The 24,461-nt window shown below is 32.7% G+C and overlaps 1 protein-coding gene across 1 annotated transcript in view; it reads right to left on the bottom strand.

Annotated features, from left to right (window-relative positions):
• Positions 1–24,461, bottom strand: part of Cad96Cb (protocadherin Fat 4-like Cad96Ca) — an 89,706-nt gene that overhangs the window by 44,487 nt on the left and 20,758 nt on the right. The window contains exon 2 of the mRNA XM_072521326.1: positions 23,295–23,387. Coding sequence (XP_072377427.1) covers positions 23,295–23,373 — 79 coding nt within the window. The 5' untranslated portion in view covers positions 23,374–23,387. The remainder of the gene's footprint in view (positions 1–23,294; positions 23,388–24,461) is intronic.

Here is a 24,461-nt window from a genome sequence, read left to right as displayed (position 1 = left end):
TTTAAAGTACATTATGAATTAAATCATTAGTTGTAATTTAGTTGAATTTAAATTAAAAAAATTGTTTTATTTTAAAATGTCGTTAAATAGAGAATTCAATTCTCCTTCAAATGAGGTGTCGCATTATACCAATTTCTATTTAAAAAAATTAACGGTTATGTCACTACATCCACACCGGTGACGTCATCCCTACTCCATGTACGTTATAAGATGGGTATTTTATAACAAAAATCGACCTGTTTCGAGATTTCCCTCAAGACTCGACGGTTCTCGAAATAATGATAATATTCCATACTTTAGCCGTTCACTGTATATATAATCTCATAGCTTAATGTTGAGTCTACTTCTCGACATATGCCTTCAAATAAATTGCTCCACTGTACTATATTTTGAGCTGCTTACTACTCTTTTTTACTAGGCCTGGGTCCTACTATTTTTATATCATCATTTCAAGGTGTTATTATTTATTATTCTTCAAGACCACCTATCGTCTTTGAATCTTGCAATATGTCCTGCTCAGTTCTGTAATAGTGTCTTAATTCTTTATATTATGTCTTGTCTCCCTATTTTCTTTTAATCCTCGGTATATATTCTGATTAAAATTATTCGAGTAATTTTAAACATGTTTGATGTGTACATTTGATGCCATGTATAGTGCTATATAATTCGGAGATATCGGAATCTTTATTATTATGATAATTTTATCCATCCGGTGAAAACATCAAATTAAAAAAAATTAACTGCAACTGCATCCAATTGCATTTCTCATCAAAGTAAAAGTACCAGTTCAGTAGAACGGTTATTAATATTAAATCGTATAAGAGAAGATAAAATATGCGTGCCTGCATACTTGGTAGTTTGTATTGTTTTTTACTTTTGATCGTGGAAATGTTTTCTTCTTTTTCGTGATAAACTAGGTTAGAAAGTGTTTCGTTAATTATTATATATTACTGGGTGAAGTTTACCACATATATCGGAAAAATCTATACTTGACTTTAACAAATAATATATTTCTAGTATTTTATTTTACTTCGAAGTAACGTGTCTCGACATCTTGTCATTGACACGGCAGCAAAGGTTTACAATAGTACCTACAGAGTTATGATACAGAGTTTACAATAGTAAAGCATAACAATATTATGTAAATTATAATTTGTTAAATAATTATGTAGTCTTTAAGAAGTCTATTAGGCTCTTGAGTCGGCTTGAATAGTTCAGAAGTTCTATTAAACTGTGGGTTATATTGTTGGCAATGCGATTGGCCTGGTAGTGTTGACATTCTGTGAGGATGTGCTTAACGGAATATCGTTGCAGTGGGAGCATAACTGTTGGTCTGAAGATGACATAAGATGACCGTGTGTCAAACGTGTGTGTTCTATCCTCAATCTTCGTATTGCTATCTTCTCTTTTCTGTTCAGAGATGCTAAGGATAAATAGTTGTTAACATTAGGTTGTATTTCTCTTAGCTTTGTGTCTTTGGTGATCCAAAATTCCTGCCATTTGCCTGGAATATTCCTTTTGAATTTTGAATTTTATATCTTCTTGGAGCTGTATGTTGTAGATGGGTAAATTGGATGTAGATACTTCTTTTGCAGCGCTGTCAGCCATCTCATTTCCTTGGATGCCGATATGAAAAGGCACCCATATTATTGTTAAAAAAGTCCCTCGGGAAGTGTGAAGATGGATCGATTCTAGTATTTTTTGCACTAGGTGATGTTGATTCAGATAAGGAATCGGTGCACAAAGCTACACTTTGATGATTGTCAAAAGGGAATTCGAGAGTTTTTGAAATACTGTAGAGTTCTCCTGAAAACACCCTACATTCATTGGATATTTGGTATTGTCCTAATACTGTATCAACTGTAGTGACAGAACAGCTAACTCATCTGCGTTTCGAGATGCATTGGCATAAAACGCATTATTATAGTGGGATGTATTCACAATATCCTTGAAAGCTTATCGAAAAAGTATATTATTTGTTTGTTGTTTATTAAATTTACAGAGGGAAGTGTTTATAAAAGCGTTCTAGATCATGGCGGGATTCTGTAATTCTGTAACTCTATGTAAGTGTTTGAGATCATTTTGCGTCTTGGGACAAGTGTTGTAGGATCTGTTAGATTGAAAGTATACATCTGGGCGAGTTTACGAGTCCAGGTCTTGGCGAAGTCACAAGATTAAATACAGGGTTAGTCGGATTCGATGAAATTCTGCTAGCATAAGGTAGGAGTAGTTTCTGCCTCCGAAGGTAAAGTGGGAGTTTATGAGATTCACAATAGAGACTTTCAGCGGGACTGGGTCGAAATGCTCCTAAGCAAATTCGGAGAGCAGTGTTGTGAACAAAGTTTAACGATTGTAATAAATTATTGGATGCGGCAAATAAACTGTACAACCATAGTTTAATTTGGATCGGATTATGGCTCGATATGTTTTAAGTAGCACACTTTCATCGGCACCCCATTGATAGTGGGACAATTTATTTAACAAATTCATTCTGCTTAAACGACGCTTATGACGACGCCAGGTGAGTTTGTTACCGACAGTTAGTCCTAAAAAAACTTATAATGATCAATTAACTCTAAATTTACTCCGTTTACTGTTATTTTGGGTATTTCTGCGCTGTTGTATCTCCTGGTGAATTTAATTATTTTGGATTTATTGAAAGAGAACCTGAAACCAGTTTTCTCGGACCATGTAGTAAGGGACTCGACAGCATTTTGTAATAAAGATGAGGTTGCAGATGTGGATTTCTAGTATTAAAAACCTTTAAATATCCAACAAAATTTTATTTCCTTGTTTCCTTACAAAAATACTAGAATACCCGTGAGCATTTTTTAAAAATATGGACTTTTAGGCAAAACAACAATTTTTTTATTGAAAAATTAAGTTTAATTGAAAGAATAAACTCTAAGTGAAATGTTAAAAGCCGAAGAATATCTTAAGCCTTAAGAGCTTGAGCGGTGGTTTAACGTGGACTCCGAAGGACAATGTATATAGGAGATATGAGTTCGTATTTTATCAAAGTATTGTAAGGGGCGACCTTGGTAATGATTTTTATTGAAGTGGAAATCGAATCCACATCAGTCGACACCAATAGTAGCATTTACCTCTGAGTGTAGCTAGTATATTATCTAATTACAATTTAATTAAAAAATCATCTTAAGCTGCAGTTGTAGTACGTCTACGTCTAAGGTGCTGGGACGAATAAATATTTCATGAGATCATCCACCTTAGTTTGCCTTATGTTAGCTTGAACAAGGCCTGCAGTCACTCGTCTTGGAATAAATGATATAATTCCATGCTAAAACACAATATTCCTAATGCGACTAACGAATATTAAGAGTAGCATAAACGAAATCAAAAATAATAGAATTAAATCATAAAAACCCAACACTGTTTTTGAAAAGATTTTGTAATACTTCTTAATAGAATATTTATTGCTCTTGCTCTCTGTATTACCTACTAAGTTCTCGTTAGGCTTAACAAGGGAGATCATGGTCTTCTGCAATCAACTGGTTGGTAGATGTTGAGTAGGTTTTACCGTTAACCAAAATTAGCTCTATGTTCCGTTATGCTATGTTTCAATAAACACTTCTTTTCCGAGGAAGCTGTCTTACAGCGAAACTTGTCAAGATGACGATATTCTGTTGTAATTAAATAACATTGTATTTTTATATTTTGCTTTGTTATTAAACATAAATTTCCATCACATAGTCGCCAATTATAAGATGCCGCAGATGCCGCAAAACATACATGCTGCCAACCATAGCCGACTTTACTCTAGGTGATCTCGAACAGAATCAGCAAAGACAAATATATGAAGACTACAAAAATACCATATGTAAAATGTTTATCAGAAAAATCAAAAAGCATAGGAAATAACTACATCACTACAACATTTAAAACAAACAACACACTGATATTGATTTTTTCAAAAATTAAACCTGACAACCCACAGGAGAAATCAAAGAACTGTATTTTTAAAATAACTTGCGAATGCAACAACTTTTATCTGGGAAAAATTTTAAAACCACGTAGGGTTAAGATAAATAAACATGAAGCATAAATTCAAAACAGACCCTTCTACACCTACACATCTCAGTGTCTAATGGACAGATGCATCGATAGTCGTAAAAGAAACATATAGCTAAAAGAGAAAATCTTGAAAGATTTAATTTTATTTGGAGCAGAAGATTTGGTTACCAATACTAACATAAAAAGTCAACAAAATAAAATCTCCAATACTAATGAATTAATAGCAGGTCAGAGACATCACATATAGCGTTGGGATAAAGTATGGAACTAAATAAATATAAATCCGTAAAGACAGAAAAGATTTATTTTTCACGTTGAGAAAGCCTATGAATAGCTGTTCTGACGAGCCCTATTAGGGCGAAATACGTATAAACAGATACATAGACACTTTGGACGTGAAATCAAATCTTGACTGTCTTTTTCATTTTATTTAGATCTACTCTGTATGAGTACAAGAAATCAATTCGCTAAGGATTTCTTCTTAGTTGAGAAGACATGTCGTGGAATGCAAATTTTAGATTCCCCATGTCTCTATTAACATCTTTATCAACGTCTGTTTTGCCTTGCAATTTTAAGAAGGCTCAGATTAAAGAAGAAATCTGAATTGTGTTTCGAAACTATTTTACGGATTTATTATCAGATGTCGCTATTGCGTCCATATCGAAGCCATTTTATTGTTGCTTCTTAAAGACAGAAAAGATTTATTTTTCACGTTGAGAAAGCCTATGAATAGCTGTTCTAACGAGCCCTATTAGGGCGAAATACGTATAAACAAATACATAGACACTTTGGACGAGAAATCAAATCTTGACTGTCTTTTTCATTTTATTTGGATCTACTCTGTATGAGTACAAGAAACCAATTCGCTAAGGATTTCTTCTTAGTTGAGAAGACATGTCATGGAATGCAAATTTTAGATTCCCCATGTCTCTATTAACATCTTTATCAACGTCTGTTTTGCCTTGCAATTTTAAGAAGGCTCAGATTAAAGAAGAAATCGGAATTGTGTTTCGAAACTATTTTACGGATTTATTATCAGATGTCGCTATTGCGTCCATATCAAAGCCATTTTATTGTTGCTTCTTAAAGACAGAAAAGATTTATTTTTCACGTACGTTGAGAAAGCCTATGAATAGCTGTTCTGACGAGCCCTATTAGGGCGAAATACGTATAAACAGATACATAGACACTTTGGACGTGAAATCAAATCTTGACTGTCTTTTTCATTTTAAATAAATATATTTAAAACAAAAAAGATGCCATTTACGAAAGTTGCATGCAAGTACAAGAGACACAACTCATCTGACGCCATAATTTTTGTTACTACTTTGTTATCTCGAAATTTTGTTTGCTGTTCCAGCTCAAGTGGTTCACATTCGTTTTCGATTAGGGTTTTCATAACTTTTCCGTACAATCTACTGAAACTGCTGGTAACTAAGATCCAGCGGTAGTTTTTGCAGTCTGCATTATCTCCTTTTTTATAGATAAGTGTAATCCATCCTTCTTTCCAGTTGTTAGGTATATTATCTCCGTTTAAGTATTTATTAAATAGTTCTGTCAACATATTAACAAGCGTTGGTGTTGCGTTTTTCAAAAGTTCAACGGGGATTTCTTCTGGTTCATAGGCTCTTTTATTTTCATGGTTTTTATGAGTTTGGCAGTTAGATCGTCTCCGATGTTTATTTCTGGTCAATGGAGTTGGTATCTTATGAGTGTTTGTTGGAAATATTCAGATGTGGACTCTTGTGTTCTTTTGTGTAGTGACTTTTAAATACATTGATGTTGAAATTTTGAGTACCTATTTCAAAGATCACAACTCAATAATTTTTCAAAAAAGGTTTATGTAAAATAATAATTTCTAGTTGTTGAGCTAAGAATAACAGATCTATTGACCTAAGAATAGAAAGAAGCTACAATGAATTAATACAAAAAAACTCGTTAATACAGGAAATTAAAAAAAAATGTAAATCTTAAGTGGTAATTTCGACAAAAGTTAATGAAAGCCAACAAATTATCTGTATTTGAACTGTCTAGAAGAAGATAGTGAAGATATTCATCTCCAAAACAGCTCATGTAGCAATAAATTTCTCTAGAAGATTAAAGAGCTATTACTGATGATTGGTACACAATCATTTGTTTGCTGCAAGTCATTACAACGCTTTAAAAAACCAACCATAACGACGAATCATCCTCCATCTAGACAATACAGTTGTTCAGACAGTTCAAAGACAACCGAATTATTGACACAACTAAAGGTAAAATTGTTAGACGATTCTGCGTAGAGTTCTGTGCTAAGTACTAGCAATTTTTGCAATTTTACAAAAATCAACGACAGAATCGTGGTTCAGAGGTTGGTCGTCAGAAAATGCAGTTGTCGCCTTCAAAACTTAATTGTATCATCATTCTGGCTTTACAACCCTGTGTGGGTCCTAGACGTCTTAAGAATTTCTCCCCAGTGGTTTCTATCCATCGCCTTCCTCCAGCAAGCATGAATTACCACAAATCTCATATCTCCATCAATGTTATCAAGGAACCTTGGTCGGGATCTACATCTTCTGCTCTGACCAGTGGCTCTATCAACGTTTTTCTAGTTGGGTCAGTTTGTTTACACTTTTAATTTTAAATTATCTTGCAATATCTGGTTCATGGTATATTCTATAAAGTTCGCACATTCACACTCCGTTCTCATTCATCGCGCCATAGATTCGCTTTAGTACTTTTTTTTTGAAACATCCTAATATATTTTTATTACTTTTTGTTAAAGTCCAGGTCTCTAAACCATATGTTAGGACTGGGCGTATTATTGTTTTGTAGATTTTGAACTTTGTATTTCTCGATATAATTAAGGTTTTAAAAAGGAGATTAGCCCTTGTTGGCTATTCAAATTGTGTGGTTTGTTATTTTCAATATTGACAAGATATAAAAATGCATTAACTGCTTCGATGTCATCGTTTTCTATAACAAGTGAAAATAGGATTTGTGGTTGCGTGCTTATTTTTTAGTGCTACATACGACTCTCAACAGCGTTTTTGTTCTCCCAATTATGTTGATATCATTAGCATAGGCAAGGATTTGCACTGATTTGTTATATATTAAACCAATGTGGTTGTAATTTTTGACCTACGTATTGCTCTTTCGAGAGCCAGGTTGAACAGTGTACAGAAGATAGATTTTCCTGGCGCACATGTTTATTTGTTGCGTCAGGTTCGCGTTGCGTTTTGACAGTTCCCTCTGGATTCGTAATCTACATTCAACTTTTCAAAGGTGAGTTTTATTAAACTTACAAACTGATTTGATCCTGGCTCCTTTATTGTACTTAATATTTCTCTTCAATTAACAGAATCGTAATGTGCCTTGTAGTCTATTAATATGTGGTAAGTATCTATGCTATATTTCAGTGTTTTTTTTTTGCATTAGGATTGCAATCTTATAAATTGTCGTTTTACCACTTCTGAAACCAGCCTGGTATTTGAGTTAATTAATTTGAGCGTAAGTAATAAAACGCACTAAGTACATTATTAATTGTAATATAATAAAAGTGCATTAACAATTTGCCTTAATCATATAATTAATTAATTTTTAATTAAATTCAAATAATTTTAGTCAGTTAATAATTTAAATCAGTTGTGAAACATGACAAAATAGTGTTTGTACTTTTAGAATAAAATAGCATGTCTGGATTCGAAGTACATTCCCTTAATATTTTAAAGAATGTTAATAGACTAGGGGATCTGTAGAAATTCAGACCATAATGGATATTTTCCATAGGAAGCTATTCTTTTGCTGGAATCCCTTCAGAATGTGCCCAATATCGATAATCACGATATGCGCCAGTCGCAAACCCTGTGCTAAATTTTTTAATTAACAAAATCTGAAAACAATTAAAAATTTCTCATTTTTTTGCTCCTATTTTTGTTTATAATTCGGAAAATATTGATCCTAGAGAAAAAATTATAAGGAGTTAAAAGTTTTGTTATTCAATTATACACAATATTTCGTTACCTAGAAATTGAAAATTTAATGTTTATTGTTGAAAAAATAGCAATAATTGGAAAAAAAGTACAAAAAAATAAAGATAATCCTTTAAATGTTTTCGACTTTCTAAACTTGACTTACAAGCTCCATATTCCGCCTAGAAAAACAACTTTTTAATATGTTTATAACTTGTGCTAAATTTTGTTAAGATCGGTCGGATAGGTTTTGCATAATAATTTTGCAATCCAGCCTACTGGAAAAAAATCGCAAAGTTTCAAATTTATAGTATTCCCTAAATAAGGCTATCAGATAGTTGCAAATTTTTTTACATATAAAGAAAGGCCTAATCTTTCAAACGCTTTTTGTAAAATTCAAATCGGTTGACTAGGAGAGCCTAGAACTTTTTTTAGGCTTATAAACAAATTGAATAACTTTACGAGCTTTAAACATATCAATTTCAAAATTTATACACTTAAAGAACATTAAAAGACGGTTCTTTAAAAAAAAGATACATTTATGACTACAACTCTTTCAATAATGCACTTAAAATAAGTGAATCTACGAAATCTTCGTTAAAAAATTTAGTGGGCATTTTACACGCATTTTCCGGTTGTGATACAACCTCGGCATTTTTTTATCAAGGAAAAAGCAAAATTGTTAAATTGTTTTCAACAAATAATGATATATCGCAAGAAGCAACCATTTTTAATGAAAAAAGTGCCACTAAGGAAGAAATTAAACGCAACGGATGCAAAATTATATCGGCATTGTATATGGGCCACTCAAAGTGCGATTTTACATTGAATAAAATTCGCTACTTGTGCTTTAAAAAAGGTTGCAAAAATAAAAATTTTTAATTGTCCATGCTGCCACCAACACAATCTGCAGCTGAGCAACACTCGCTTCGTGTATATTTCCAAGTACAGCAGTGGCTTGGAAATAACCTGAATGCTACTGAGTGGGGGTGGGAACTAACTCAAAACGGTCTTGAGCCAATACAAACTGAGCAGGTATTACTACCTGACTCATAATTCAGAAATATTAGTTGCAAATGTAAAAAACTTTGTACAAAAACATGCAGTTGTATCAAACATGGTCTCAAATGTTCTGACTATTGTCTTCACTGCAATGGTCAGACATGTAAAAATATTGAACACAGTAAAATATTGGAAGAAGTTGTACGAGTTATGGATATGGAGTCGATGGATTCCTTAGATTTTCTAGTGGCACAAGATAAAGCTACAGATGAAGGAGAAGAAACATTAAATTTACAGATCGAGGATGAAGATATTGAAATGGAAAATGAAGGTTTTGAGGAAGAAATAAGACCTGAAGATTCTTGTCCTTCCAAAAAAAAAAAACTTTAAGTTCGCCTTTGTTTTAACAATTTAAATTATTTATTAACAATTTATAAATACATATTTGTTTACTAAAAGTAACAATTTACTTCAATGTATAAATTGCAAGCTCAAAAAAAATTGCATGAAGAAAAAATGCAATTACCCGTTTAACATACAATTGTTTATTGCAAATTTCCCAATTTGAAATTAAAAATGGTATTTGAAAATATGATATTTGAAATCCTTGTCGTCCGAGACATCGATTCAAAAAAAAGAGCAAAATTGGTTAACAAGAAGCCGAGATAATGCAATTTTTAGCGCGCGCTATGATTTTGAACTCGCCGATTCACATTTCGAGTGAATGTCCCCCACCACCACCTCTCATGCATTCCGAGCGACATTTTACGCGAAAACGGTTTTTTATTTGTCTTTTTTATGAATGTTGCCATAAAGCGCATTAAGTAAAACTTTTCATATAAAAAGTACTTGACAAGACGAGGATATTTGTTTAAAACCGAGCCCTCTATCACTTATGGTTACACGGCAAATGTATGCCAACTTTGACCTTCAATATCTCGGCAACCAGTAAGCCGAGTGTATCTTTTTTTTTAAAGAAGCGTCTTTTAATATTCTTTAAGTGTATAAGTTTTGAAATTGATATGTTTAAAGCTCGTAAAGTTATTCAATTTGTTTATAAGCCTAATATACATAAAAAATGTTTAAAACATTAAAAAAATTTCTAGGCTCTCCTAGTGAACCGATTTGAATTTTTCAAAAAGCGTTTGAAAGTTTGAGCCTTCCTTTATGTGTAAAAAAATTTGAGGCCTTATTTAGGGCCTACTATAAATTTGAAAATTTGCGATTTTTTTCCAGTAGGCTGGATTGCAAAATTATTATGCAAAACCTATCCGACCGATCTTAACAAAATTTAGCACACGTTTTAAACATATTAAAAGGTTTTTCTAGGCGGAATATGGAGCTTGTAAGTCAAGTTTAGAAAGTCGAAAACATTTAAAGGATTAACTTTATTTTTTTGTACTTTTTTTCCAATTATTGCTATTTATTCAACAATAAACATTAGATTTTCAATTTCTAGCTAACGAAATATTGTGTAAAATTGAATAATGAAACTTTTAACTTTTTATAATTTTTTCTTTAGGATCAATATTTTCCGAATTATAAACGAAAATAGGAGCAAAAAAATGAGAAATTTTCAATTGTTTTCAGATTTTGTTAAATAAAAAATTTAGCACAGGGTTTGCGACTGGCGCATATTGTGATTATCGATATTGGGCACATCCTGAAGGGATTCCAGCAAAAAAATAGCTTCCTATGGAAAATGTAAAATCCAAAACAGATCCCGCCTAGACTATAATGGTGTGATAAATTTTTGCAGAAATTAGATTTCTTAAAGCTTTTTGATTCTTTTTATAACTGTGAGTGAGAAAATATATATAATTTAAACTACAACTTAAGTAAGGCAATTTAACTTATTGAGTACGAAGGAAATGTATGGCTTTTCTGTAGGTATAAAACGTTAACTATAAATATTTGTTATTTTCTAAATTGTGCACAAAACAGGTTGTTCAGCAATAAATCCAATTAAAATCTAAAAAATGTTCTCTTGTTTCACGTTACCTACTTCTGCTATATGATAGAAGGCGATCACGCGTGTTAACAAACATCTACACTATTTTAACACGAAAACTACATCCACTTTTTTTAAATTACATGTTCTACTTCTCTTACAAAGACATTAATACTAACCCAGAACATGAGATATTTTTTAAGAAAGTAACTCCTTAGAAACATTCAATAAAAATGTTTTTTTATATATAAAATTCTTGGATTTCTTAAAAAAGAAAATCATTAGGCGATCATCTTGTTTTTTTTTTAATAAAATATTCATTACAGTTAAATATTGCCAATATAACAAATGTACCGATAAACGTTTTAATAAACTATTATATTATTGATCATTAAATAGGGTTTTTATACCTTATTTTCTTTATAATAAGAAATGTAAAACATGTATAATGCTTTAAAGTAGCTACAAATGGAAAAACATCTGCATCACTCACTCTTCAAAACGGTGTACTATAAGGCTCAGTTCTGAGCAGTACCTTATTTCTTCTCAGTATAAATGACATGGGTTCCTTCGTACCCCTCTTAGTAAAATATGTGATATATGCAGATGACCTTATCATACTTTGTTAGGAAAAGTCACTAAAACTACATGTGATTTACTTTAGAACGTATTAGATAGGGTTCAAATTTTCACCATTCAAATCCAGAGTTATCCAATTTAGTAGAAGATATTGTTGCCATTCTCTTGTTATTTACCTAAATGGAGTCCCACTCCGTTATATTAATATATAAATATATAATATAAAATATTATATATTAATATAAAAATTAATCGTATGAATGATTATTGGAAGAAAAATGATTTATTTAGTATTCCAGTGTTTGGACAATATATGAGCCGAAATCGCTTTATGTTAATTTTGCGTGCCTTACATTTTAATAATAATAGTGACAATAACCAGTACAGACTTACCATGATACCTCCATTGTTAGATTTTTTTAATAATAAAATAGAGAATCTTTATTATTCAGAAAGAAAATTAGCCCTGGACGAATCTACGATTTTATGGAGAGAAAAACTTAGTTTTCGTCAATTTCTCAAGGGCAAACGACACAAATATGGTGTGAAACTGTATATTTTGGCAAAATGTACTGGGATAATTTAACGCATATTAGTTTATAGTGGAGCTAGTGACCACGCAGTTGCAGGACGTAATCATACGGAAAAAGTAGTGATAAATTTGATGGATTCGAAACTAAATGTTGGTCACTCCTTATATATGGATACTTTTTATAATAGTGTTCCATTGTGTAAAAAACTATTTTCGGTTAAAACTTATCTTACACACAAAGTTGTTTCTCGAAAATTAATACAAAATGAACTGATGAGTGCTTAAAATAATAAAGGGATATGTGTATGTAAATGGAAAGATCAGCGAGATACTTTAATGATCTTAAATTATTATAGTTGCGAACACAAAACTATGAGGTGGCACAAAAATAGGCATACATATTTTTCAAATTATGCTAATCAACGCATTCTATAATAATTCTAATACAAAAATATCATTTTACGACTTTCGATTGTAGGTAATTGATAGTCTTCTGGGACCAAACCCAAAAATCCCTTAAGTCAAGAAAAATTTGACGTTTCATTTGCCATCCCGTTGCCCTAAATCAGCTAATGGTATTACAAAACGATGACGGTGTAAATATTGCTAGCAAACTAAAAACGAAAGAAAGGAATCATTGTTTTATTGTGCGGAGTACCCTGAACATCCGGGATTGTGCTTAGAAAATTGTTTTAGACGTTTTCATGAATAAATTGAAAATTAGGTAATTAGTTTGTTTTCTTGATGTTGTTGCCATTTAATAATTACTTGTGTTAGTTATCTAGGTTCATAATTATATTTTTTCTCAATCAGATTATTATTATTTTTTTAAGTTCAACCGACACTTTTTCTGCCCCGTGGCCACCAACGCGACTCACGCGGTGAGTTTTTTTTTGTGACCAATCTAATTTTTTTTGTACCCATATTTATTAAAATTGACTTTTTAAAGTGTACCTTAAAAATGAATTAGTTTACATGAATGCATCTCAGTGGCCCACTGTTTTCCCTTAGAAAAAGGGACGGAGCTGAACGTGCTTAAGGGGTTTATTGGGAAATAGTATTTTCCTAATAAACTTGGACTGAACAACTGGACATGCAATCCTTTTCAAGGAGATACAATTTCTAACACTTCTTTATCTTTATTGGAAAAAGAAAAGCTTATTAAATGATTTTTTGACTGATGGGTTTTGACTCTAGAAGCTGATTTTGCAGATCATTATTTAATAGACTTCTGGTTCAGTGTAAAAAACAAATACTGTTTGATGACGAAACAACAAAAATTCAAGCCAAAAATATATCGACTAGACCAATAATAATCTTAGATGAAATGGAAAGAGCTGTAAAGCTAGAAAAGAATAGAAAAGCAACCGTACCAGATGAAATTTCTGGCGAAATAATCAAACTGCTCGACAATAAAAGTAAATATTATCTTCTAAACCTTTTCAGTAAAATTTGCTAAACAGGGCAGTTCCGATGAGTTATATACTGAACTTTTTTTTAAGAATGCTGCAATCAAGAATTTACAACAAAATAGAAGTACAACTAAGCGTAACACAGTTTGATCAACAATCTTAGAACCAGAGAAGCATTATTCAATTTGCAGGGAATTGTGTTTTATCGACTTCGAGAAAGCCTCTGATCGGGTTAACCACGACAAACTGATAGTTGGCTTGCAACAGGTGGAAATTGATGATCAAGACCTTCGTATTATCAAAAATTTATATTGGCATAAATGTGCAAACATACGAATTGGTCAGAATACGACGGAAGCAGTGGAGATACGACGTGGAGTGTGTCAAAGGTGTATTTTATCGCCTGTATTCTTTAATATCTACTCCGAATTGATCTTCAAAGAAGACGTACATGAAGATGCAGGTATTAAAATTAACGGAATTAATGTCAACAATCTCAGATACGCAGACGGCACGGTGCTGATTACTCCCAATGAAAAACAGTTGCCACAATTTTAAACGGGGTGACCGAAATATGTGATAAATGTAAACTAAAACTTAATACTTCTTTTTTTTCTTCTTAAATTGCCCCCTCCTCAATGGAGGTGACTACTACAACTGCAAACTCTTCTCTGTCTTCTGCTGTTCTTATTAGCTGTTCCAAATTTAGCCCTGTTAAATCTTCTTCATCAGAGGAGTCGGCACTAGAAGAGGAAGAATTTTGAAAAGAAGTTTTTCAATTTTTACTTCACAGGTAGTAGTGATATTGGTCTGTAGAGTGATAGTAAGTTAATTACAAGGTTTTTCTTGTGTGATTATAATAACTTTTTCATTTTTCAGAGTGTCTTTAATTATCTATCGGATATTTTTCATATTTCTTTTTCTATAAAGAATCATTCTATTGGTTATACGTCATTCGTTGCTTAATTTGTTTATTTACAGTTAATCTTAAGTCAAATCTATATCTGTGAGAGGATTCTATATATAAGGTTTGCATACATAATTGCATTATTAAAGCTTCTTCGTGTTATTAAAGCTTAGACTAAATCCACACCTTGAATATTCTTCATAAAGTTTTGTGTACATACCAAATTATCGATCCAAGATCTGATATCCTCTTAGTATTATCTATCTATCTATATAAGGATTTTTATAGCTGTCGCCGCCTTCCTTCTTTCAGCCAACGTCTCCAGTCCTTTCTGTTCTGCCATTCTCCATCTCTAAGGTCTCGTCTTTCCATGGCCTCGTCCAGTTCATCCCTCCATGATCTTCGGGGTCTACCTCTTTTCCTCCTTCCTATTGGGCTCCAATCCGAAATCTTTGCTATCCACCTTGTATGATCTGTTCTTCTCACCTGTCCATACCAAATTAAACGTTTTTCTTCGATGTAGCTGAGTATGTCTTGTGCTACTGCCATTCTTCGTTTTATCTCCTCATTTCTGATGCGATCCATTTTTGACACTCTGCAGCTTCTTCTCATAAACTCCATTTCAGTTGCTGTGATTTTGGACCTGTTTCGTTTATTTATTGCCCAATTCTCTGCTCCATAGGTCATTATACTGCGTACCAAGGTGTTATAAATTCTCTTCTTTGTATTTCTGGTAATCTGTCTATCCCACAGTACCCCGTTCGTTTGTTTAATACATGTTCTTGTCTGTGCTAATCTGCTGGTTATCTCTTGCTCGGTGGTTCCATTTTTTGAGAGTATGAATCCTAAATATTTCAATTTGTCAGTGCCGTTAATTTCCCTATTATCGTCCATTTCTAAGTTTCTCACTGGTTCTTGCTCTGTTGTTAAATATTCGGTCTTTTCTAGATTTATTTTCAGTCCATTTTTCGTGTATTCCTTTTCTAATTTTCGGAGCATATAGCACAGATCTTCTTCATCTTGAGCCGTTATCACTTGGTCATCTACAAAGCTTAATGTGTACAAGAAGTTGTCCCGGATTGGTATTCCCTCAGATTTCCTTTTCCATGGTTTTAATATTTGTTCGAGAAATATCTTGAACAGTGGCGGAGATGTAGAGCATCCCTGCAATAAGCCTTTTGTGGTCTTAAATTCGTTGGAGTATTTATTGCCGGTTTTACTCTTACTTTGTTGTTATTGTAAAGGTTTTTTACGGCTTCTATTAACCTCTGAGTTATTCCGATTTCCTTCATCGTGTTCCATAGTTGTTTTCTGGGGACCGTGTCATATGCCTTTTTTAAATCTATGAATGCCATGTGAACTGGTCTATTTTTTGCCATTTTTTTTTTTCAATTAATTGTTAGAGTGTGTAAATGTGGTCTATGCAAGATCTTCCTGCCGTGAACCCCGACTGATCTTCTCCGATTTTATTTCTTCTTCTTGCAGTACCGTCTCGTCTCCTATCGGAGGTTGGCTACCATCACAGCAATCTTTACTTTGTTGGCTGCAGCTCTGAACAACTGTATTGAACTGCATCCATACCACTCCCTTAAATTTCGCAACCAGGAAATCCTCCTACGTCCCACATTTCTCTTTCCCGAGATTTTTCCTTGGATTATGAGTCTAAGCAGAGAGTACTTTTCTCCTCTCATTATGTGGTCCAGATATTCCAGTTTTTTCGTTTGTATGGTATGGTTTTGATTTTATTTAGTATAATGTAAATATATAATAATATCTCTCAATTTAGCTATTTGCTATTTGCCTTTTTATTTTTTTGTTGTAAAAGATTTCCAAATTCAAAGATTATCTATTGAATTTCTGCTTTGATCGCATTATTTGATTACATTCATAAGCCAGCTTACACATACGATAATTAGCCGCCTTCCTGCATATATTATTACTCGAAGAAACAAAATAATTAACTCTTAGATGACCCATCGAAAATTCATGGTAGTTTAAAATCGTTAGTCCAAACCAAGAGAACTAAAAGGAACTACGCTACTAAGAACACCTTCCGCTTGCCTAAGCAAATCCTTTCACCTGTCGCTTATTTTAAAGATTTAAAGGGTGATTCAATTTAACTACCTGAGTCTATTACATGTTTTGTACGTGCATATAAAAAGTCGTTACATTTTTTGGGCTTAAAATATTAAAACAATAAATATTAAAAATACATTTTATTTGGCTAAAATATTATGAGGTTAGTTGGTGTTTTGAGATAATCTGCTGTTTTTTAGTAAGGTATATTATGAAATGTATAACTGTGACTCATTTCGAAAATTATTGTAAAACCTCTGAATCGAAATTTAAAGAAAAAGAACAACAAATAGACATTTCGAAATATCGTGGAAATTAACAATAATATATCAAAATAACGAGTACACGAAGACATTAACATTCTAAAACACAGAGAAAAGAAAAAGTCGAGCACGACTTCGTGAAAGATGGATTGATGATGTGGAAGAAGACCTTAAGATTTGAAAGATCAGAAAATGGAGGGAAGTTGCTAGGAATTGACGGGAGTGGCCACTTCTCTGCGAGCAGGCCAATAGAAGAAAAAATGTACAATAAAATTTATAGTCAATATTTGAGTTCTATTGATAGAAAATAAAAAATCGGTTGCCTGTAAAGTCGGTTTTACGGGCGAAGATTTTACGTGACAACGTCTTTTTCTCGGTAGAATATTTATTGATATGAATATTATTAAATTGCACAATAGGAACAAGGAATTGAATGAAAATAAGAATTGCACAAATTTTAACTATAGAAATATATTTTGTTTACTAAAACATTGTACATGTAAACTTAAACTTAACTAATTTCTATTTGAGTGATTTTCACCGATTCAACGCGCCTAATTCTCTAGTGCTGCGCGCGCAGCGGACCGATCATGTTTGAGTGGGAGAGAGACGCAAGGCATTCGCCGGTCCGGCGGGCCTCTCTCTCGTTCGGTGACTCATCGTAACAGACGTGAGCGGGCGTTACACTTTTTCATGAATGACTCCGAGCCACAACCTAATTTAAGACGTTGTCACGTCAAAAATAAAATGGCCCGTATGGCTAACAAAATGAAGAAGTTAATATAAATACAAAGGAACAGAAATGCTGCAGGCAAAGATGGAATAAATGAATTACTGAAATCATGACAGAACAATGGCAGAGCAATGACAGAACGATAACAAGAATTATTAACAAAATTATAAAACACAATGAAATACCGGGAGAATCAAGAACTGATTCTACTATTCAAAAAAGGGGATAAATATTAGCCAGAAAACATTACAGAGGTATAAACTTGTTAAATATTACCCTAAAACTTACAACTAAAATTTTACAAGAACTAATGAATCAGAGGATAAGTTTAGTAGATGAACAACAGGGTTTTCATACTGAAAGATCCTGTATGGATGCAATATTCGTCATAAAGCAAATTACTGAGAAATAGACCAGAATTTCTGTATCTGATTGACTTGACATGCTCTTCAATTTAATCATGGATGTAATCATCAATAGTGTCAACAAACGAAGGGGATACAGAATGAAAAAAAAAAAAAAAGTAAAAATACTCTGTTATGTAGACGACGTAATGTTGATAGCCCAAGATGAAGATAGTCTGCAAAGACTAGTCCACAGATTTAACGTAAGAGTAAAAGAATTTAATATGACAATCTCAACTCAAAAAACTAAAACAATCTTCTTCTTCTTTTTGTGCCTATCCTCTGTGGATAATCACGTTGGTCCATACAACTTTGTTGACAGCTACTCTAAATAGATGTATGGTAGTCATTCCTGCCCACTGTCTGATGTTCTTCAACCAAGATGTCCTTCTGCGCCCTTGAGATCTTTTGCCTTCTATCTTGCCTCGTAAAATTAGTTGAATTAGTTGATACTTCTCATTGCGCATCACATGCCCTAAGTATGTCATCTTTCTGATTTTCACGATACGCATAATTTCCAGATCTTTATTCATACGTAGGATCCCGGTATTGTTTGTAACATGATGGATATAGGAAATTCTGAGCATGCGGCGGTAGCACCACATTTCAAAGGCGTCTAATCGTTTGGATGTTGCCTCCGTCAAGATCCAGGCTTCGACTCTATATAAAAGGGTAGAAAATACATAGCATCTCAAGACTGGTATTCTTCTATCAATGTTCAAGTGCATATTACATAAAATCTTCCTGAGGCGATTGAAGACAGCTCTCGCCTTTTTTATACGACATCTTATTTTCTGTGAGTGGTCATATTCCTTATTTAGCCTGCATCCACGGTATGTAATTTTGTCGATTATTTTCAAGGGTTCATTATTAGCTGTGAATTGGTGCTGAATTACGTCGTTTTTACTTACTACAAGAATTTTGGTCATCTTACAGTTTAATTTTATGCCGTATCTGTCACAGGCATCCACTACACGGTCTATTAATGTTTGCAGATCCTCCACATTATCAGTAATCAAGACCGTATCGTCCGCATATCTTAAATTGTTTATCATTTCACCATTGATTTTTATACCTTCTCTTAAACCATCAATAGCTTCCTTGAACAGCATTTCCGAGTAAGTATTGAACAACGTCGGTGATAAAATGCAGCCCTGACGTACTCCCCATTTTATCGTGAATTTTTGTGAGGTTTCGTTGTCTACTCGTACAGTTGCCCTTTGCTGTAAGTATAAATTTTTTAATTAGGCGTAAATCTTTGTTATCAATACTAGATTCTTTCAGTATCTGAAATAATTTTTGATATTGCACCTTGTCAAATGCTTTTTCAAAGTCTATAAAGCATGCGTAGACTTCGCAATTTACGACTCGAGCTCCTTGTATCAATACTTGTATGAAAAATAGGGCCTCTCGCGTTCCCAGTCCGCTTCTAAACCCAAACTGAACATTGCTAATGTTTTCTTCAAGTTTTCTATATATGCGAGAGTGAATAACAGAAAGGAGGATTTTGAGTGCATGGCTCATTAAGCTTATAATTATGTAATCAGAGCATCTGGTGGCATTTGCTTTTTTGGGGAGAGGAATGTAGGTGGAAACTAGCCAATCTGTAGGAAATTCTGCAATTTCATAGATTTTGTTCAGTAGACTCGATCAGTAGACTAAAACAATAGTAATCAACAAAGAACGAATTAGATGTAAAATAGAAATCGATGGCATTAGTAATAAACAAGTAACAGAAATAAAATACCTTGGAATTAAACTGTAAAGCTACGGAGACTTGGACAAAGAAGTGAGGGATCAAGTACAAAAAACGAATAAACTGGCAGGATGTCTTAATTACACTGTATGGTGAAACTGACATATTAACACTGAGATGAAGGTAAGAATTTATAAAGCCAGTGTAAGACCCACTATGACATATGCATCAGAATCAAGACCCGGCACAATCACAACCCAAAGACTACTGGAAATGGCAGAGATGAGAGTACTGAAAAGAATTACAGGAAATAGGCTGAGAGATCAAAAAACGAGTGAAGATATTAGAAGAAATTGTAACGTACAGCAGCGTATAAACGAATGGACACTAAATTATCAGTTAAGAAAAACTCTTCATAATTATTAATTTATATTAATAATAAAGTAGTTACCTCTAAAAAGAGGTTAATTAACAGTTTTTTAGGAACTATTTTAACGTGAATTTCAACTTGTCATTTGGCAGATCCCAAATTGACGTGTGCTCACGGTGTGAGGAAATTAGTAATAAACTGAAGGATCCACACCTAAATGAAAATGCTAAAAGAGTTGCAAAGTTCTTAACTAATAGTACACAAATAAAGAGTGTCAAAATTTTATTCTAAAATAAAAGAAGTGACTGAAAAATCGCAGGAAATTGGTAGCGCTATCGTGGGATTAAAATTTGATTATATGTAGAACCTCCCATTGTGTGTTCTTTCCATCCAGGAAGTGGTTTATGATCGCCAACTGACAAAGCCACTTTTTAATCCTAACATCAGAGTCAAGCCCTCAATGGGCCCAAACTAAGTGGCATCATATCTGAATGATTATATTCCTGAAAATGTGTCTGACAAAAGAACTGAGTTGCACTTAATATACGACGGATGTCCAGGACAAAACAAAAACAGTGTTATGATAAAATATCTATTGTCATTATTAGTAACTTGAAAGATAAACATTTTCCTTCAGTTTCCGCAAAGAGAATCTTTTAACCACCGATAAAGACTTTCCAAAAGTAAAGGGCAAAATCAAGTGGGGCGATCGTTTGCTTACTCATTAACAATACATAGATTTAATTCTTGGTAGCACGTAGAATACAAGTTTAAAGTGAAACCTTTCACACATTTCGATCTTCTGGATTTTGAAAAGTAAACCAAGGTCAACTTAAAGTCTAAATCTTTAGTGCTACAGGATAAACGTTAACAAACAAGATAAGCTTTCCTTTCAAATATCAATATTCTTTGAGTAAATCTTTCTGAGTCTTTCCCTCTAAATCACCGCATAAAGGGGGGGGGGAGAAGAAAAAAATCAATTTACCAAGGATCTGTACAATGTAGAAAAAAATCTTTCAAATAAATAATGTAGCTGAGATAATTTTGAACAAAACTATTTGTAAGCATTTTTATGTAGAATAAACCGTTCTCTCGTGAACGTTAGTTCTTGAATGTCAGTTACGCGCGCGAAATCAATTTTAAATAAAATTTGTATTAACTTGACGGTAAAAATTCGATATCCTTTGATCAAAGTGTCCTATCGACAAACGACACTTTCATTGATCGGTCAAACCTATACTCATAGATAAATAATATAGTGTATACAGGTAGATAGGCAACTCAATGTATAAATTTTGTTTATTAGCACCACTTGCAAGTGGGGTCATTACTAATCATCATTTGGAGGAAAATTCAAAGGAAAAGTATTAATTTCATCCCTTTAGCGCCTCTTGCGGGCCATTTCATTACTAATTCAAATTTACTGGGAAATTGAAAATATCTATATAAAATGTGACATAAAAAAGCACAATTTTTTCTAGATATAAGTGTATTTATTTGTTGTTTCAGATAAAACAGGTATAAACTAATTAGGAATTACATATTTATTACATTGATATTTTCAGAAACAATTGTTAAATAAGATTATTGTTTGCTTCTTGGAAATTTTTAAAATTGACGCTTGACATCACTGCAATATATAAAATCATATTATTAAAATATTATTGTTCATTAATTCAGAACAAGAAAATAGTTTGAGTTTCAATGACAACAAACTATCATCATCCATAGAATCCTACGCATTCTTGTAATTTTTCCATGATTTATACACAACGGTACAAAACAATAAACAATGTTTAGTTTTTTTACTGACACAACAAAAAAAAATTTTCCTACATTAGGTAACTAAAACTAAACTTTAAAAACTAATCAACCAACTTAAATTAAAATTACTAAGAATAAATACAAACGAAAGTTAAAGATAAGAAAATAAAATTGAAAGCTGTAAACCAACGGAAGATCTGTCATTACTTTTGACAGAATTGACATTGTGGAATTAAGCTTCGTTTGATTATTTTATTTGTGACACCCCGAGGTTGTATTAAAATAATTGATTGGTTAAAGTCTTCGTGAGCGAGATAGGCTGTCATTTCTCTTTATTAACTGACTGGGGTCAACGTGATGGAGGAATGTTCCAAGGTTATTCATATAAGATTCCGGGGCATGCCTATACTCTTCCAAGCCTATGGCATGAAATTTCGGTTTTGAGTTTTGGCAACAAATGTGAGGTATTTAGAGTATGCCTAAAAACGCTGAATTTAAACTTTTACATTACAAAGGATCTAAAACGTTTAAAACTGCTTTTTTACAATTACACAAGTACGTTTTTCGAAACTACACAATTTCAGCTACAAATTCCACTCAATACCGTCTTCATGGAGGTATTTCCCATGGCGTGCAATTGTTTGTAATGTAAAAGTTTAAATTCAGCGTTTTTTAGGTATATTGTAAATGTCTCCTATTTATTGCCATAACTCAAAATCGAAATTTCATGCCATATGTTTATAGCAATTTTATGCCGTATGTTCTATTAATGGAAATTCCACTACGATCGGTTAATGAAAGTGATACATTTTATTGATCTCATGAGAATAATAAAAACGGCAAAAATCACGCAACGTTTAATTATTTAGCACCTTTATAAAAACTGACTTCATTTGCGGCAATATAAAGAAATTACATACGAAAGCTACACTTTTCACCTTTAAAACGCATTTTCGGTTTTGCCGATGGGGCCCTCGAAAAGATATCGAATTTTTACCGTCGAATTGATACAAATTTTATTTAAAATTGATTTCGCGCGCGTAATTGACATTTAAAATCGCCGGTGGCTTCAAGCGTTGTTTCTGAGAGAAAGGTTTATTCTACACAAAAAGTGCTTAAAAACATTTTTGTTCAAAATTATCTCAGCTACATTTTTTACTTAATATTTTTTTGCTACGGCGTACAAATTATTGATAAATCGATTTTTCCTTTGCCCCGTTCCCGTCGATGAGGCATTTTAAGCGGAAGCCGAGGGATAGAAATGGTAAATCTTTTGGATATTTTTGGGGTCACAAAATTGATCTTCTTTGCAAAATTAAGCTTGTTCGTATGATTTTTAGAGGTTTAGCGGCATTTTCGTCATAGACATACGGCTTCTTTACGTCCATATAAACCACATGTAGTTGTTTACTACCTGATCTTTCACTTTAACTATTATGCTATGTGCTAATGATTCTACTAATCGTGTTAATTAAGTTAGCAATATTTATTGCACTCTTTTTTAATATGTTTGTTATGAATTGTTGAGATTTATTAACCTGCATTAGTTTCCACCAGAAAATTTATTGCAATAAATTTGTACATACTATAAATAATGAATTTTTAAAATTATTAAACACCAACCTGTTATAGATTTGTGAAAAAGTATTGCCAAAATCCATAGTACATATCTGTTATTCCATTCGAAATCAGGTTTGGCCATGGTATAAAGAACATCTGAAACAAAATATAAATATAGTCATTAAATTCTTTGAAACAGAAAAAGAATGTAGAATAATAAGAAACACTATTTTTACATGCATCTACAATTATGATTCTAAAATTCTTGTAAAAATGTTGAAACTTTGAGATGACTTTTTTGTTTTTGAAAAATTTTGCACGAATGACATTTGTTTTTAGGAGCACGATAGAAGATCTGTGCTTATAGAGAGAAAGACCAAATGATTTATTGAAGGGGGCAATATTTAAGATAAATTTTAAAAATGGGATAAGAAAGCACAATATTTTTTAATCAAAAAAAAATTTTTTTTATCTTTTTGAAACGGATTTATAAAAGATATTTTGTAAGAAAAGTATGAAAAAAAGTTTATATTATTAGGAAAGCCCCGTAAAGTTTATTACAAAAAGAAAAAGTCTCTTAACGAAAAAGAAAAAGCATTAAATTCTAGAATATTCGAGACGCCAACGACAAATTCTGAAATATCTAGTGAATTCCGGAACGTTAGAAAAAATATATAAACAGATGTTATTGCCAGTTTATAACAGTAGTATTTTGAAGTTTACAGTTGTCATTGAATTAAGTATTGTGATATTGTTAGTGTAAAATAAATTTATTTTAAAGAAGTGGAACATTAATGGGATAAAGAAGAACACTAGAACATTTTTATACTTTTCTTTATAATAGAAAGGACCCCGCAACTATTTTTATGACAAACCGGCCGCGGTCAAATTAAACGAAAGTTCGGTCAATGATAGTCAATGGGACCTAGGTCTGAAAAACTATTATTCTGAAGCTACAGCCTTCTGAAGTTATTGGATTCAGGTGCTCAGTGTACGTCAAGCGCACTTATTCTCAGTAAGGTGAACGAAAATATTGATTTAGGAAAGAACAGAGACATATTTTCTTAACGCGTATTTGTGCACTGAATATGAATCAGTGGTCAAAAATAGATTCATCGTATTTTAGTCATCAGAAAACCGCCGAAAACCGCGATAGAAAATGTGCTGCTAAAGAGACATAAAAATGATCATATTTTCACAAATGCTGCACACTTATTCAGTACCAGCATA

Source organism: Diabrotica undecimpunctata, chromosome 2, assembly GCF_040954645.1.
Source record: "Diabrotica undecimpunctata isolate CICGRU chromosome 2, icDiaUnde3, whole genome shotgun sequence".
Taxonomy (NCBI): domain Eukaryota; kingdom Metazoa; phylum Arthropoda; class Insecta; order Coleoptera; family Chrysomelidae; genus Diabrotica; species Diabrotica undecimpunctata.
The sequence above is the reverse complement of the archived record's forward strand: the minus strand, read 5'-3'. Positions and strand labels throughout refer to the sequence as shown.